Raw genomic sequence first — 18,065 nt, forward strand, 5'->3', positions numbered from 1 at the left:
AACCCAATTAACGGGACTGGGCTTAGTCCCTCGGCTGCGGACAGGCATCACGTGGGCACTACAGGGGCCGCAACTGGCCGGTGCTCATCTGCCGTCTCTCGCAGGCGCTTAGAAACCCGTCGAACGCTAAAGCGTCAGGGGTGGCTGACACTCTCATTGGCTGACAGATATCGAGCGGAAGCCCCTCGACCGGCCTGTGGGGGGCGACCCCCAGCTCATGCCTCTCCCTGGGCGGCACCGTGGTGTGAACACACAGGGGCCTGAACCCAATACCGTGACAGCACCGGGAAATCAATAGCCAATCCATTGGCAGGTAGAGATAGAGCTTAATAATACAGATTAAAGGCCCTTTCTGAATCAAGCCTTTCAGGCAAAGAAAATCCCACACAGACAGTATCGCTGAAACGGCTGCAAAATTAAGGCGGTATTAGCATTTACAGAGCGAGCAGCGTGCTGCGCAGCCAGGCATTATGTAACCGGCGGCCTCTGACAAAGCCGCGTTCAGAAGCGACTCGGTGCCGGAGCCTGTATCTCCCATCTGCCGCGGCACTCCCCAGACCACGGCGTCTTAAGTCTGAGGGGTTTAGAGTTACCTTTCTGTTAGCGATCGACTTACTGGGTTTACAAGTCCGCTTCCTGTACAAACAGCCTCCCCAGAAAGCATAAAGCAAGCAGAGGAATGAAGGGGGAAAGGGAGCAGACGGTGGATTAAGTTTAGGAGGGATGGGGTGGGGGGGGGGGGGGGCAGATGGTTACCTTGGATGTTGAAGGGGTTGTCGATGACGAAGTTGCCGTTCCACACCACAGACAGGTCCACTGGCAGGTCGCTGATGTCATTGCCCTCGTAGTCATACTGCGAACACACAGAACCGGTCAGGTTCTCACTGGGTCTGCCGGTAGCTTGCCTTACACGGCGACCCGATGTGCTCAGATGTCGGGGAATGCAGTAATTAGAGCAGATCGCCGTTCCCACCTGTTATGAGACGTCTGATAATGTCCCCCCCCCACCCCCCAACCGGAAATCACCTAACTCGACTAGTCCTCTGTCACCAAGGCAACCATTCTCCACCAAACCCCCCCCCCCCAACATCAGATCACATGCCTTGTGCCAACTAAGTACGCCCCCCCCCCCAGTGGCCGAGTGCGTTCTGGGAAATCAGCAGCATGTCCTGGAGTAAGTGGTGCAGGGTATGTGATCAATACTTTTCCTTTTTCCCACTCAGCAAATGAAAGCATATCCATTTTGAGCAGGAAACCAACTGGAACTCAGAAAACAGGGTTTAAGACAAATGCGAGGCTCGCAACGCACATACTAATTAGCCTAGATCGCAAGCAACATAAACAGAACTACTGTAACAATTACTTTGGCCAGTCCCACTGAATTATTAGGTCCAGAAAGAGGGATTCTGTCCTGAACATGGACCGAACTCCCACAATCCTTCCAGAACCCCCCCTCCCCCCCACATTCACCAATGACATATGAGGAGATCAGGAATCACCAGTAAAGCCTGGGCACCAGTGGTCCAGTGTGATGTGACACACTCACGACTCGCCTCTCGAAAGGGCCTGATTACCAACTAACCTAAGCCCTAACACTCAATCACACGCCCAAACGGGGCCTAACCTTCACCAACTGGTCATTACAAACAATGCAGATTTTTGAAGCCTAGATGAAGACACTTTGTTCGTTACATTCAGTGGCCCAAAATAGCTGAATTACACAATGTCAGAGTGGCCTGCCCCACCCAGTCACCTCCCCCTGTCTTTTTATAAACACTTTAGATAATGTTAATGTGTAAGAACAAACACAACGGCAGGGTGAAGCCGGCCAAGTTGGAGAGAAACCACAGACGTCCCACAGGCACGCAGGCAGACGGGGAGCCGTTCCCGAGTTATTAACCTCCAACAGGCTGACGTGGTGGGGGGGGGGAGCGGACAAGACGGCTGGCAGAGCCAAATTACCAAGTGGAGGTCATTAATTTACAGGCGGAATAAGTGACGGAATGGAGGCGCGGCGGCGACAGCGAGCCCTAAATGAAACTGGCGGTTCCAGTTTGTTCTCTGACACGTCTCATTTGGACCCTGGTGATCCCCCCCCCGCACCCCCCCCCCGAGCTATCCTGGTGTTTATTAGCAGCATGGCCAGTGACTCTAAAACCTCCCCCTTCACTTTCCAATCTTCCCACCTTTTGGCGAGGAAAAACACAGACAAGCGTGATTTTACCCGCCCTGCCCTAATGTCGCTCCCCACTTCCAATTCCTAGCCGCTGGGTATGCAGAAATTCCTCTGCCCGCCCCCCCGCTATCAAAAGCTGCCCCCACATCACACGAGCATCACACGAGCAGACTGTAGGGCACGCTCACAGCACAATCATCAATCACCATCCACCACTCTTAAACAACCACTCCCCAGGGGCTGGACCACCCAAGGGGATTGGGAATGTCAACCCAGTCTTGGGCTGGTGCATGTGTAGCGGCGGGCGGGGGGGGGGGGGCGGGATTTTGTGTGTGGGGGTGGGGCCCTATGCGGCCTCTGATAACTAAAGCTTTTCCATTCCTCTGAGCGAGTCTGGTATTTAAGTGCCTGCTCCCATGATGCATCACTGCACCTGGGAAGAGACCTACATATGAACACCTATGTTAGACTAATAAAAAAAAAGAAAAAGGGGGGGGTTGGCTACAATGATCAAAGCTGTGTTATGGAGAAGGAAGGCTGCTGAACACTATGGAGATCACCTCCCTGAGATGTTTCATGTTTCGCATGTATGAAACGTCAGATATTACCGCCAGGCTGGCAGCTCCAAACCGCCGCATCTTTTCTGAGTGAGTTTGGAACATCTCGGTTTTCAGATTCTCACACTGCGCTCAACCCCTCCCAGCGGCAGCAGCGGCGGCTGATTAAACTTTAACACGCTCGGCGTAACTGCCCATGGTGCAGATCCAGCCCTACAACAGAGAAGTCCTGTTTTCCCGATGCGGAGTCGCGTTAAATATTTATCACCGCGATTGTTAAATGACAGAAAGGGCTCACGACGGGAGCAGTTTGCTTGCCGGGGTTTGCAGCACGCGGGGGGGGGCTGCCGGCTCGTGCCCCTGGCTTTCAGACGCGGGAGGGATGCAAGTCATGGATTTCTGCAGAATTAATATTAAGCAGCAAACAGTAAACACATTTTTTGGGAAAGGCTCATATTTATGACTCACGCAGAATTTGTCCTCAATTCTTAAAGATTATTATGCATTTATTTTCTGTTACTTGCTATTCCCACCTCCTATGACAACATACCACGCTACAGATGTTTTATTTACAGGTTTTGGGTGAAGCTGGGCGCTGCAATGCGAACTCGCAAACCGGCCGAACCCCTTCCCAACCGTCAAAACCAGGGAAGCTACATCCATGAAGAATGAGGCGTCTACAGATACGAAATCAGCACGTTCTCCCGTGACATTTCCTCATGTTATTCTAATGACCAGCTGCCCCCCCCCCCCAACATGGAAGCGCTCCATTTTGTGTGTCATGGAACAATCTAACTTCATCCATCAAAATTACTTGCAGCACAGATCATAAAGTCTTAACTTATTTTCGAAGTTCAGAAATAAATTCTAAGCTAAAGAATTCAACTGGAATTAAAAAGGTCAGAGAGCGTATAAAACAGAGCCTGTTCACAAATCAATTAAACAACGGAACCCAGTGGAGCATCCCCATTGTTCTGAACAGGCCAGACTGAGGACATTTTTCAGCCCAAATGCCATACTCTTGGACCCAGACTGATGATCCATTCGCAATCCTGTCTGCAACAACCGGCCGGACTCACGCTGACTGGCCTGGAAATAGCGGACCTGACAGCGGACCTGACAGAGGTCACGTACGCGGCGTGGTGGCACGGGGACATCGCGACACAGGCCGGTGACACGCAGAAACATGGGCGAGGGATTAGTGAACCCAGTGGGGCAGACCTCTGAAGTAAAGGAAACTGCAGCTCAAGGAGACTAAGAATTATTTGGGGCGAGGGGCGGTGGGGGGGGGGGGGATACGGACAGCGAAAAAGAAATAAGCGGAGCAGAGCCTCAGACAAAAAGTGCTGATGCTTACAGAATCAGCCAGCTGCTGTTTTTTTTTTTTTGGAGGGGGGTAAAGGTAATTAGTCATTTCTGATGGCGTACCTGAACAGACGTCTAAAAATAGGGCCCGGCCAAGGGGCAGACTTGCTGGAGAGCAGCTTCCTGATTCCCGGCCCCCCATCTGCGCGAGACAGCAGCCGCTCACACAGGATTATTTATCCAAATGCTTCACCGTCTCGCCTTCGCCGCCCTCCTCCCCCGTCCCACCGGACTCGCCCAGCACTGCGGCGTCAGGAATTTTGTTTATCCCCATAGATGAGGGACCTGGAATTCTTCACAGATAAATCAGGCTCCACGAACCTATGGAAAAACGTGGATCTGACACCCTCCCTCTTTAAGTGGGACCCGGCATGTGCTGCAGTACCGGAACTAGCAAGAACTTCTCCGCCACTTCACTATGGGAATCAGGGATTGACGAGGAATTGCAACCAATCCCAGGCATGGACCGTTGCTGGGGCCCCATCACAATGTGACCGATGTGGGACTCGGAGCGTGACGCCCTTACATAGGTGTGCATGAGGCAACAGGAAGTTGCTGTCCCCCGACACGCTGTCGGCGCCACCTCATTCTCAGAGATGAGACCGAGCACCGGTCCTCAGTGGGCCCCCACGCCCCAGGATCTGCTCGTAACGGCATCACATTATTAGGCAGGCAACAGCTGGATCCCATTACTGGAGAAAAAAAAGTGAAATTAATAACAGCTCACCCCCACCCTAAAAAAAAGAAGGGCATAAGAGGCTGAATCAAGCTTCACCTCACACGCTCACACTGCTGTCTATAGCATTTTTTTGGGGGGGGGCTGGACTTGACCATGGAGCAGCAAACAGGATCGCTCTCTCCCCTCCTAACTCCTGACAACTTGTCATCTTTTAACTTGTGCATGATCCAGCTAATTAGACTGGGAACCACAGGGGAAATTTACATAAACCTGACGAGAGGTGTTTTCTTTTTCTTTTTTTTGCGAGCGAGTTGGGGGGGAGGGGAGGGGGGGGCTAGCAGCAATGCTGCCATATGCTGATAGCCTGGCTGCAATTAATTCTTATTTAGCTGGGGTCCACAGCGCTGGGGAGATGAGGGGAGAGCTGAAGGGTGGTGGAAGCAGGAAGATGACATGAAGGAGCATGCAGGAGTGGAGGGAAAGGAAACAGGCCCCCCCCCCCCCCCACGCCGGGACCAACTCCCTCCAGCCCTCATGATCTCATACCATTCCTACAGACTGGTCCCCAACTGGGACATGCAGCCACTACACCCAGTATGGCCAGTGGAACAACTAATATGAAGAGTAAGCAAAACGGTTAAGGACACGGAGCGCCATTACAGACCGCCCACTGGGTCCTGAACACCACGGGGAACAGGGGTGACCTCTGCCTGATGACACAGGACCAGGACCAGGACCAGGACCAGGACCAGGACCAGGACCAGGACCAGGCTCATTGGCCACGCGAGTTCGCACTCAAGGAAATGTGCTGGCATGTCAGAAAACAACTAGGAAACAGTCCAGATAAGAGAACAGAGAAACACCACATCTCATTGCCAGCAGCAACGTAGAGGCACATTAAATAGTAAATAAGTTGGAGTAAATAAATGTGCACAGCTGCATAACTGCAGTAATAGTACACTTCTGTCTTAGCGGGAACGCACTGCCAGCTGCTCAAGGCCACTGTTCCTCATTGAAGAAGCTCCCTTTTTGTGTTGCAGTCCTGGTTTAAGTGACTGGGATCTCAAGCCAGAGGTGGGAGGCGCTGAAATATGCTGTAGGCAGGGTTAAGGGGCCAGCGATGGTCCTGCTCGTGAAGGTCCCAGCCGGCACCTTCCATGAGGCTCTGGAGTTTGGTCACGTCTCATTACTGCGCTGCACCCAACCTGAACCAGGTGATGATGTGAGGATGGACTCTGAGATGGAGCAGTAGACAGGACTGGGGGTGTCTTCTGCAGTCTAGAGTCATCTTTATGGTCTTCAGAGCATTAAGCTCCACATCATGACGAATCCGCCAAAATGACCCACTTATGTACTTCCTATCTATATGCAGACTCGTAACCATCGCTTATAAGCCTGATTGTCATAGCAAATTTCAGGGCCTTACTGGTTGTCACTAGAGACACCGTGATTTGTATAAACATAGCAGAGCAGGAGGGGGGCACACAGTCCTGTCTGACACCAGTGCTAAGGGACAGAGCCTCACGTGCTGCTTCCTGTCGGTCAGGAAGTAGCTGACCCAGCAACAGAATGTCGGTATAGCTGAAGGCGTTCCGGATGTACTGTACTGAACACAGAGCTGAGCAGTAAGGCACGGCTGCGCGTCCCTGCTGCTACAGGACGTTACACGGGTGCAGAAAGCCAAGGCGCTGCTATTGCCCCCCCCATCAGTCAGCGGGGTCTAACACGGAGGCTACCGCTAACACAACACATGGGAGGCGGGAATAACCGGCCAGCGACACACATGAAAAAATAAAACGATTGAAGGTTTCGAGGCCTTGGTCAGCCCGTGACTATCGGCAAGATAGCATGTCACGCTGTAAGGGCTGGGGTCAGACCCGCCGGACCGGAACCGGGGAGAACTGCGGATAAAGTGGTCTCTTCAGGTGTCCAATTAAAACAAACAGTGTGCTGAGAAACTTTCTCTATTTTCCCAGCGATGGATTGGGAGTGGGCTTGTTTATCTCTAATTAAGGGTGCTCCTCGCACGGCTTGCCACGATGATTCTGCGACGGGCGACGCAGCCAATCACAGTCATCCCTCTGCCTTAAAGTCTGACGGCATGTGGAGACGATCTGCTCTCGTTAATCTCGTAGTTAAGGGAGAGGTTTTTTTTTTTTTTTTACCTTCTTAAAGGGGAAAGCAGAGTTGTGTCCTGTGTGTGAGGGAGACTGAAGGTGCCCGAGAGACACGGCCCTCACTGCGGCGAGTTGGTTTTATGGGGAGGGGGGGGGGGTTTACTACGAAGAATAAAACGCAACTTAAACGGCGGGAACATATTCACTCTAAGGACCCAGCAGCGAGCACCACGGCCACGTCCGTCCGATGCAGGTGAGGGTTGACGTCACTTAGCCACAGAGATGAGGAAGAGGACTCCTCCTGTCTGCCATCGTCACACCGGGGGGGTAGCAGATGGTGCCACGGTGACTGTCTGGCAGGACAGCGCACATCTTTGTGGCGCCCCGTGGATCTCACCTTGGTGACGGCGCTGCCCGCTGGTGGAGCGGCTGGGGTGCAGCACACGGGGCCCAGCGGAGGCTCAGAGACAGCGACAGGACGGAACTTTCTGGAAATGCGGCCCGACGCAGTGACCTTTCCCCAGCCCACCCCCCACTGCGTTTAGCGTAGAGAGACGCTGCTTCACTGGGAAGAAGGACCCCGAGAGTGAGCTTCCCTGCAGGAGAGCTCATCGCTGTAAGACCTGCACAGCCGGTATCACCCACAGGCCTGTAGGTGCGTTTCGATCAGCTGCAGCCGTGTCCTACCCCCACCCCCCCCCCCCCCCCCCCGTCCTTCCCACCAGCCCCCCCCAGTCAATAAGCGTGTCCTCATTTTCTCCTCTTATTTGATGACCCCCAACTTTTCCCTCTCCTTGCCTGCCTCCTCTTAGCCCCCCCCCCCCCATCTCTTCTGGGGCCCGGGGACTGCAGCGTATCTGCCGGGCCCGTCTTCTTCATGCCGAGCTGCAATTCATCATCATTTTATCTGCGTTCCCTTTAATTGGATCCCATCAAATTCTCCTGATAGTCGGCGTTTCGGGTTTTAAAACAGCTGCTGTGAAGATAGACGCAGAAGATCCTGTACCCTGTACGAGATCCCTCACCCCCCAACACACACGCACGCACACACACACACACACACTTTGCTCTTACTTGCTTCCATTCCTTCTTTTCTGGGAAATTGAAGGAAACCCAGCAATGGTGGGGGGGCAGTATTTTATCACTGCAGAACTAATGGCGTATCACAGCCCTCAATATTATCCAATCCCACTTGGTCGCATAAACCAGGGTCAGACTTCCAAATGCCACGCGAGTTTCTCCCACAAATTAACATGCATTCAAAAGACCACACACACACACACACACACACACACACACACACACACACACGCACACACACACACACACACACACACACACACACACACACAGTCACTTGAGCCACTCATTCCTCCATTCTTAACTGTCTACTGCTGCTCACCCAGGATGTCGTCACAATGGTGACCTTAGCCCACCTTCAAGGCCTGGGCGCCAAGGTCCTCGGGAAGGGGAGTGGGAGTTATCCGGTTATGGCTACCTCTGACTAACCGGCTACCTGACTAACCGGGCTAGCTCCGGGATAACTGCGGGATAACTCCAGGCTAGCTCCGGGATAACTGCGGGATAACTCCAGGCGCGGACCCCACGCTCTTGGCATCACACGAACTGGAGCCTGACCCACTGCCCCGCACGCCGACAATTCCTCACCCCTTGAGGGGGGAGCGGGTGTCATTACAGCAATGCCAGCCCACTGGGAATGGGTCCATGGCAAAGTACAATGCGGGTCCGGCTGGCAGGGTCCCATTCAGGCCAGCGCCAGGAAGTGCTTGGGGGGTGGGGTGATACGCGTTGGGCGTGAAGCCGCGAAGAGTGGGGGTTCCAAAGCGCGTCAGAGCCGACGTAAGGAGAGCTGGGATATTTTCCATTCGCATCCCATCATTTCCTCCATGTGCCAGATCGATGCACGGAGCCCAGGGCGGGGCTGCATGTTTACGGCGGGCCGAAGGTGCGAGAGACGCCGAGGTGGCAGTGAGGAAAACGCCTCGCAAGCTCACGGCATGCAGCAGGCGTGTGGTGCCACCCCCCCGCTAAGCCGGCCCATTGTAAACAGACTGGGCCCCCGCCTCACCGCCCCTGCGCTGTGAAGTACACCCGCTCCACCGGGTCCCAGAGGTCACGCGGGCTAAATGCCGGCTTAGTGCCTGTCTGTCCGTTCGATACGCAAATCGGCGCGCTCTCCTCTGAAGCGCTAACACAGAAGCTTAGCCACCACAGCTCCAAACCCCAGCCAGAAAGCCATCGCCAGCCAGGAAACCAACAGCATTTATCCATCCCATAATTCTCTGGCAGGTTACATATTGCATCTCTATTGCTTAAGACCGCTAATGCTACAGTGGGCTGGGATCACCATGCACCCAGATTAATGCAGCAGGAGCCAATCAGAATCACTAAACTGGCTCCTGACAGAGAGAGGGGGAGGAGCATGGGAGAGAGGCAGGGGCCTTATGACTGGTCTCAAACAAACAAGCAAACAAACAAACCAAAACAAAAGACAAGTCACGGTACTGCATTTATACTGATGTAGAATCAATCTATTGACATTTATGCCTTCATAGTATTAATACTAAAACATATACTTTATTATACATTCAAAATCAATATTAATATTATAGTACTATCGATAATGTATCCACAGCTGATACAACAGTCAAAAGCAGAATGTTTTTTTTTTTTTATTTTTATTAACTCCACTTTAATGGGCAAACATAGCACGATTGCCCAGTACAGAAACACTTGAATTGACCCAGCCCACCCCCCACACTAGCAAGAAGCTGATTTCACGCCGCCTGCATTTCAGAGGAAAACAGGAGCACATGTGCAGTGTTTCTCTGTGCGACATGTATATCTGAAGGGCCGTGTGCAGAAACGGCAAGCCGGCGATCTCACCTCACCCCGGCCTCAGACCACAGCTCAGTTTTCAAATTCTCATGTGCTTTTGTTTCTTTAAATATTCAAGATCCAAACGAGGTTGAACTCGATCAGACATCTGTCAAAGCAGGCAGTGTGTGCTGAGACCACGTAGTGTTGCATTACAACATGGGTCCTCTGTGCGCTGGAGGGGGGACTGATGTTACACAGCATTTCATCACAGAAGTTCAATATGTATGCCTTTATATATTTACTTGGTTTTACCATTTCCACATATTTTCGTTTAAAGTCAGAGTCGGTGTTCATTTGCACAAACAAACGTCGCCTTCCTCTTATTGGAGCATCTCGCGACTCGGAAAAGCCACTGATTATCAGATGACGTCGCTTTTTCTTTTTAATTACAGACTGCGGCTAATTATACAGCAATGGCCTCCCCGCTGTGTCCTTTTAGGGCCACCGTAGTGGCCTGGAGAATCGGGGAGGGGAAGGGGGCGGCAGCACAGAGAGAGTCTGCTTGGAGAATCCAAAGCCTTAAGCACATTATAAGTGCAATTAGCAATATAGACTAATTAACATATTATGTACATAGCTAACTGAGTATGCAGTTTACAGTGCATCTGCAATGTGATATTTACATTTAATCTATTTAGTCAGCCAGGGTCAGCCAGTCCCTGCAGCAAATGCAGGTTAAGGGCCTCGCTAAGGTGTCCAATGGTGGCATCATTCTGCCAACCCTGGAATTCGAACCAGCGACCTTCCAGTCACGGGCACAGGGTCCCAAGCTGCTGAGCCACACGACTTTGCCAGTATCGCCTCTTATGCCTCAGCGTGCAGTTTAACACCATCACATGGCAACACCCGGCTACGATACTCTCTGTACTGCTTGGAAGGGACACAGATATGATTAAGTGGCACTGACCAAAGCCCCCTTTAAGGGCGATGACCGCGTTGGTGACAGAAAACACCCAGACAAAACAAAATCAAATACAGCAGCAAGAACAATCTGTCGCATTCTTAAAACGACATCGCCACCTTGTTCATTCTGTCACGGCACAACCCTAGAGGGTACGGAAAGTTTCCAGTGTAGCAGCCCCACATACAGAGCAGAAACAGACTGTGGAGTGCGCGAGTCATTTTAATACAGGGGATGACAGCTCATTTAAAATGGAAGCTGCCATCTTTATTAACAAGCTACTATCGGTTTAATACTAGTAGCGGAACAAACAGGGAAGCCAACAATTTAATTGACACTCACTGCTACAACAAAACATCCATTCCAAGACAAAAATTACATGGTTTTGACATTTATAAATATACAAATACATATATTAATTTGCACTATTGAGCAATACGCACGGTGCGGTGCAGTGCAGAGCATGCTGGTGACTGCATAATTAGTCCCGCTGACCAACCCAATGGCACCACATTATGGCGGCCAATTGTGGACAGTGGGTGGGATCAGAACCAATGACCCTGCACAAGTGGTGCGTGTGAACGGTGATTACAGTGGTGATTACAGCTCTTATGATACCGTACTGCAAAATCGACGTCAATTCCATCAATTTCGTTTGAAGTACATGACCACCTTTAATGGCCAGCAGATACTAGGAACCCCGCCCGGCCTCCCCGTCCCGCCCGTCCCGCCCGGCCTCCCCGTCCCGCCCAGTGTGCGTAAATATACTAGACTCCCATTTAGATCAGAGTTTTCAGACACGAGCTCTACAGGAACAGGACCATTTACTCCCTCATAACAGGGCGGCATCTTTACATGTGACTGATCTGAAAATCCTGGGGGATTAAAAAAAAAAAATCAAAATTAGTAAACATTTAAGGGAAAATTTAAAGAAGCCCTTTGGCTTTGGGGGGGGGATAATGGAGGATGAAAGGGGGAGACCAAAGCAGTGCAGGTCTGCAATCAAACGACATCCTGCTGCGAGTGTCAGAAGCATCTCGAGGAATCAAAGAACGATGGGGGGGGGGGAGCAAAGGTGGGGAAATAAAAGGAAGGAGGGACAACTTCTGGGGAGGGGGGGGTGGATTCAAATCCATACTTGTCAAGGAGGTTGTGTGTCACCCGCAGTGACACACAAAAAGAGAAAGTAAAGCACCCCCCCCCGACCCCCCCCAACCACAAAGGAGGCCCAATCCATCATCCACCCTGAGCCTGCAGTTGAGGAAGGATAAACCCTGATGTTGCAGGGATGAGAGCCATCACCCCCCCCCCACACACACCCCTACATCTGCAGCCCTTGTGAAGTGAAGCAGCGAGTTCAACCCCCCACCCATTCAGTGCACGTGAGAAATCAAAGGAAGAAAATATTTCATGGGCTTTATCCCCGTGCTTCCCCACATCAGCAGCAGCAGGCTGACTTCAAACACCAGGCGAGGTGAATCAGGGCACCGTCCACAGTGGGACTCCAGGTGGCCGGTAACACATCACCGAAAATTTAAACAGAAAATTGACTGAACTCGAACTCCGTATTTACTTTACTGATAAAAATAAATGAAGGAATGAACTAGATCACAGATATGTCTGCTGCTGGCCACCTGCTCTGTGTTCCCTAAACAGCAGCATCATCTGACATCATGACTTACAGCTTAGAGCTGAGTGAGAAATATTACCCCTCCCCAAACTTACCAAGACCTCAGTATGAAGACTACCCCTCCCCAAACTTACCAAGACCCTCCTTACTCTCATCATAACCCCCATATGAAGACTATCCCTCCTCACTCTCATCATAACCCCCATATGAAGACTATCCCTCCTCACTCTCATCATGACCCCCATATAAAGACTATCCCTCCTCACTCTCATCATGACCCCCATATGAAGACTATCCCTCCTCACTCTCATCATGACCCCCATATAAAGACTATCCCTCCTTACTCTCATCATGACCCCCATATGAAGACTATCCCTCCTCACTCTCATCATGACCCCCATATGAAGACTATCCCTCCTTACTCTCATCATGACCCCCATATGAAGACTATCCCTCCTCACTCTCATCATGACCCCCATATGAAGACTATCCCTCCTCACTCTCATCATGACCCCCATATGAAGACTATCCCTCCTCACTCTCATCATGACCCCCATATGAAGACTATCCCTCTTCACTCTCATCATGACCCCTGCATGAAGACAACTCCTTCCTACACTTACCAAAAGCCCTGTATGAAAAGTATTCCTCTTCACACTCACCAAGACCCCTGTATGAAGACTACCCCTCCCTACTCTCACCCAGACCTCTGCATGAACTGTTCCATACACAAACAGTGTAGTGCAAAGACCTCTCATGTTCAGCCCAGATAATGAAGACCCCCTTGCCATGGCACTGCACTCACCGAGGTCTTCTGGCACTGGATGCTGGTGCTGTTGAAGCGCAGGGCGGTGACACTGTGCACTGCTCCTTGGATGCGGAAGATGCACTCATAGTTTCGCTGACCAGACTGCGGCTGCGGCAGGTTGCGGGCCGACAGAGTGATGGGCTTGGTGACCCCCACGGGGATGTAGATCTCCGTAGATGGCAGGATCTGAGGACAGTCCTGCAGGGGAAACGAGAAGAGGGTCTTTGCTCAGAATGGCATATATACAGTTCAAGGCACCTGCACATCACCTGGGCAGAATGAACCAGTGGCCTTTCAACCTCAGTTAGGATCAATGGCGTTTCCTGGAATGACCAGAGGCACGGAGTAAAAAGTGGGGGAAGGTGTGATTCAGAGTGGGCTGTCGGGTATCAGACCCAGCTCAGCAAAAACGGCAGCCTGTTACTCACTCATTGTGATAACTGTCGACAAAACGAGAGTTTTAATCAGCCCAGTGTTTGGACACAGTGAAATCACCCAGGACCTTCAGGCTGTACTTGTGCTAGCCGATCTGTACCGTGCCCAAACACGTTTGACCCCCCCCCAAAGTCCAGTTCATTTGACTAGTGTGATCGCTCCTTATTGGCATGGTTAAGTGGCCTATTTGAAGAGGTAGAGGCCCCAGCACAGTTAGTGGGACAGACACCAGCATACTCACATGTACACTCTACAAAAACAGGCCGGAAGGGATGCAGATCAGGTAGGCTGTAGATCGGGTAGATTGTGTCATTTTTTTTATTTAATTTTTTTTTTTGCAAAACTGTATTGCAAAAAATAGTGTGTATGGAGAGTTTTGGGGGTTGGCGGGAGAGGGGGATCAGTATGAATATGATTTGTTACATGGATTTTGAGAGTGCGCCGACGAATAAAGAAAGAAAAAAAAAAACACAAGCACGCCAAACGGTAAAACATTTATACTGTGATCAAACTCATCACCACCATTACTTTCCACTGTAAAAAAAAAATATAGAAATACAGAAATAATAGCAAACAGATCATTTAAGCACCCATAAAGGTTACAGCGGTTTCTTCTGCATTGTTCTGTTCATCTGCTCAATAAACATAACATTTGCTGTGCAGGGCATTATGCTTATCTAACTGCATAAAGCACAGCATAGCATGATAACCTGTAGATGCAGCCGCTAGTTCGATGATGTTAATGCAGCCTGTGTGCTGTATTGTAAGATTTTGTTATATCAAATGATCCCTTACATCTGTGACTTGAAGCTCGGGAGATAATTTTCAATTAGCTGACATTTTTGTGTTCTATATAATATGACATAGGGCATGCAATTCTGACATGGGGTATAATTGAGCTTGCGGTGGTTCAGATACTATGAGTTTATGGTTCTGATACGATGGTTAGCGTTATATAGCATTAGCTATACATGTAATTAGTACCGGTACTACAGAAATGTAATACTGAATAGTTTTCAAAAATGTGTTACCACAGTACCTTTTCAGTACTGGTATCCTGCGCAAGTCTTCATAAACTCAGATATTTGGTGAAAAGAAGGACTCTCTTATTGGTACAGCATGAATAAATAAAAATCGTTGCATTTCATACTTAAACCTGTGTGTCATCGTGCCCAAAATGACTCCAAATAAGCCACAAAATAAGGACATTAATCTTGAATTCCATTCTGCTATATGATACTGCTCTCCTTCCTGTGTTTTGTTCGCGACAAAAATGTCGCATGACTATGACAGAAGTGTACTCGGGCCAGGATCGGCAAGCGCTAAGTGAGCACAGACCGGGGGGGGGGGCATGGGGAGTGGGGCAATTATGCTTGGGCATGGTACAAAGGAACCGGGGCAAGTGTGAGTATGCCCTTACCCTCTGATCATTTGGAATCGAAAAACAAATAGATAAACGAGTAAATAGATTAATAAATGCAGCAAATAAATCGCTGACCAGGGTGCAAACAGTGCAAGCCGCATGTGGCTGCAGAGAGACGACTCTGCTCAGTAGCTGTCAGGTGACCCTAACCCCACATCGCTTCGACTTTGTATGGATGCTGAGAGCAGGATGCTTCAGGCGACGCTTATTTGAAATCCTCACAGTGCAGAACCCTAGACTGTAGGTTTTGCTGGGGAGTGGGACAACTGTACAACAAGAGAGGGGCCTAAAAATCAACTCAGCCATCCTGAGTATCCATCTCAGCACCAGCTCAATTAATTAACTTAATTAGATAAATAAGTCAATGTTATTGATTAGCCAAACAAGATGGGGTAGTGGTCGAATCAAAAAATACAGTGATAAACTCAACAGTGGTTACAAATCCTGGGGTAATTTTAGGAGAGTTTAGTAAATGGCTGACACTTAGAGATATCATCATAGTTTCACACCAAATAAAGATCATTTAAACATTTTCTTTGACTGCCTAAGACTTTTGCACAGTGCTGCATAAAACAGGTTCTTCTGCTGAACTAATGAGATTGCTGTAATGAATAGCCTGCATCATCATTTATGTGTGTGTGGGGGGGGGGGGGTGCCAATGTAAAACAATGATTTCCACATTTGTGTTTCCACATGGAGAAGCTGGGGAAAGAAATCAGGGGCAGCGTAAGTCATGCCTGGCTGGCAGGTCCCAAAATCCGGCTCTTTATCGAATGCTTGCCAACTTCCCGTCTAAATGAAAACCTCAAATGATTGTCGCCATGAATACCGAAGTTCCAGGACCACTGTGGGAGCTGCAGCCAATGAAAACACATTAAGAAGGCGTGGCTGATGAGGCTCCACCCTCGGGCTAATCCTGACCAACCAGCAGCCATTGCGGCATCCAGAGTCACTCCATACTGCCATTCCAGCATCACGGCAGACGATGCAGCGCGATGGGCGGGGCCAGGACGAAGGGAGGAGCCCCTCGCTGCCCGGCTGGCCTTTCTGCTACCCTGCTGGCCTTTCTGCTACCCTGCTGGCCTTTCTGCTACCCTGCTGGCCTTTCTGCTACCCTGCTGGCCTTTCTGCTACCCTGCTGGCCTTTCTGCTACCCTGCTGGCCTTTCTGCTACCCTGCTTACCGCAGGACGCACATAGAGCCGTCAGACGAGGGCGGGCAGCGCGCGACACGTACGGGCGAGAGAACGGGCGTCAGGGTGAGACTGGCGTCAGCCAAGCGGAGACCCCGCAGCTATAAATAGGGCAAAGGAATGCACAGAAACGCAAGGCTGCAGCTTAATCGCTAATCGGGGTGGTGACCAGAAAATATATATATATATTTGAGAGAAAGAAAAAAAAAGCAGCACAGTGGTTCATGAATAAATAATGACAAGCCTGGACACTGCAGGCTTTACGACCGATTCATCAAAAATTAATTGCAGAACAGATAAACAGAGCATATTTAAGAAAAAAACGTATTTTTAAAAAACCAAGAGGAAGGGAGGGAGAGGGGAAGGGGGGGGGGCACTGGGTAAACAGCGGGGGGGAACCTCTCAGGTCCACTGGATGAGTTAAATACATTTTTCCTTTCAGAGTTTGGTCAGGAGAAGGAAACAGAATCAGTATTGTTAATGCCCTATTTAAAGCGAGTCTCCCTGCTTATGCGCTTAGGGTCCGGCTCACCTCCATGCCCAGCCGTCAGAGCGCAGGAGGGGCAGCCAGCACCCTCCTCTAAAGCCCGGCCCATGGCCATGTTTGATTGGCTACCGGCCGCCTTGTTAAAAGGTCCAGCAGTGTGAGCGTGACTGGAACAGGGGAGCGAGGCTGAGCCACATGGAAGGCTGTCTGCATGGCGCCGGGGACCCCACGTGACTGTAGCCTTTTGATCAGCCACAGATCCGTCTCCAAGGTTGGTTCCATATGCAGCCCCCACCCCCGGGGGGTCTCTGAACCTCACAGCGCATGTCTGGGGCAGGTGTTTTATAAAAGGGCAGGAATGTCAGAACGGGGGCCCAAAAAAACTGGAACATAATTGCCTGTGGTCAGATCTACCAGGGTTTACTTGAGCAAAATGGATCAAAAGTTCCTTAAAGTCATATCTCTCAGCCCAGCCCGTTAATGGTCCAGATTCGCCGGTCCACAGGAGGAGGCCACGAGGAGAAACAACTGAAGGAGGATCCGACATCCAGAGGAGGCCAGAGTTTAAAAATAAGAAAAGGCGGCTCAGAATCACGTCTATCTTCTCCAGGATAAACGTCCCTCAGAAGGCAGGAGGCACCGTCCTGAGCAACGATCCGCTGTTCCCTTCATGTCATTGTTCACACAGCCCCCATTAGAGGCTCGATGAGCTGGATTTTCTCCGCCTGGATGTCAGGGTGACCACGAGCCGAGTCCCACGTTTGTGCGATTTCAGCTCACCGGGAACGCCTAGCGGGCCTCTATTCCCAAGCGCGGGAACCTCTGGGATCACGGAGCCCTGCCCCACAGCGATAATGTTTCCGTTTACACGAGCAGAGCTTGCCATAGTGACCCCCCTCCCCCCCCAACACATAGAAAAAGATTTCTTCAGCCCCCATTAAGCAGACAGATGCTAAGGCATCTGGAAATTAAGACTTAATATGTTTTGAATAATTAAAGGCAACAGCGACTGGCAGCTTCTGATTCCCACATTCTGACCACCCTAGGGATGGGGGAGTGGGAGGGGGGTTCAGCAGCAGGCAGGAACCCGGCAGCCCCAGCAGGGAGACACGCATCAGATACGGAAAGGTGAGAGACTACGGCCAGGCTCTTGTTGACTAATTAACTCATAAATCAATCAATTAAGAACCTCAGGCACCCCGACCCTTTGCAGGAGCAGCAACTTTGGGAACCAGGGCCAGTCAAACCACTGGGTAGGGGGCCTGCCTCCCTTTGGCACAGGGGCAGGACTCAACAGCGCCCCCCTGGTTCAAGTAACAGTCTGCCACCCACCCTGAAACACCGGGGCTGGACCTGGGGGAGACCCAGCCCCATCTGGGGGGCGTATGGTTCTG

General features: G+C 50.8%; 1 protein-coding gene across 2 annotated transcripts in view; it reads right to left on the minus strand.

The window, feature by feature from the left end:
- The window catches only part of LOC111851714 (plexin-A1-like), a 145,845-nt gene that overhangs the window by 33,749 nt on the left and 94,031 nt on the right, over positions 1–18,065 (minus strand). For both annotated transcript variants that reach the window (XM_072715431.1, XM_072715430.1), the window contains exons 10-11: positions 13,132–13,332; positions 757–853 (exon numbers count right to left, since the gene is read on the minus strand). In XM_072715431.1, coding sequence (XP_072571532.1) covers positions 757–853; positions 13,132–13,332 — 298 coding nt within the window. The remainder of the gene's footprint in view (positions 1–756; positions 854–13,131; positions 13,333–18,065) is intronic.

The sequence above is a fragment of the Paramormyrops kingsleyae genome, chromosome 8, assembly GCF_048594095.1.
Source record: "Paramormyrops kingsleyae isolate MSU_618 chromosome 8, PKINGS_0.4, whole genome shotgun sequence".
Lineage (NCBI taxonomy): Eukaryota > Metazoa > Chordata > Actinopteri > Osteoglossiformes > Mormyridae > Paramormyrops > Paramormyrops kingsleyae.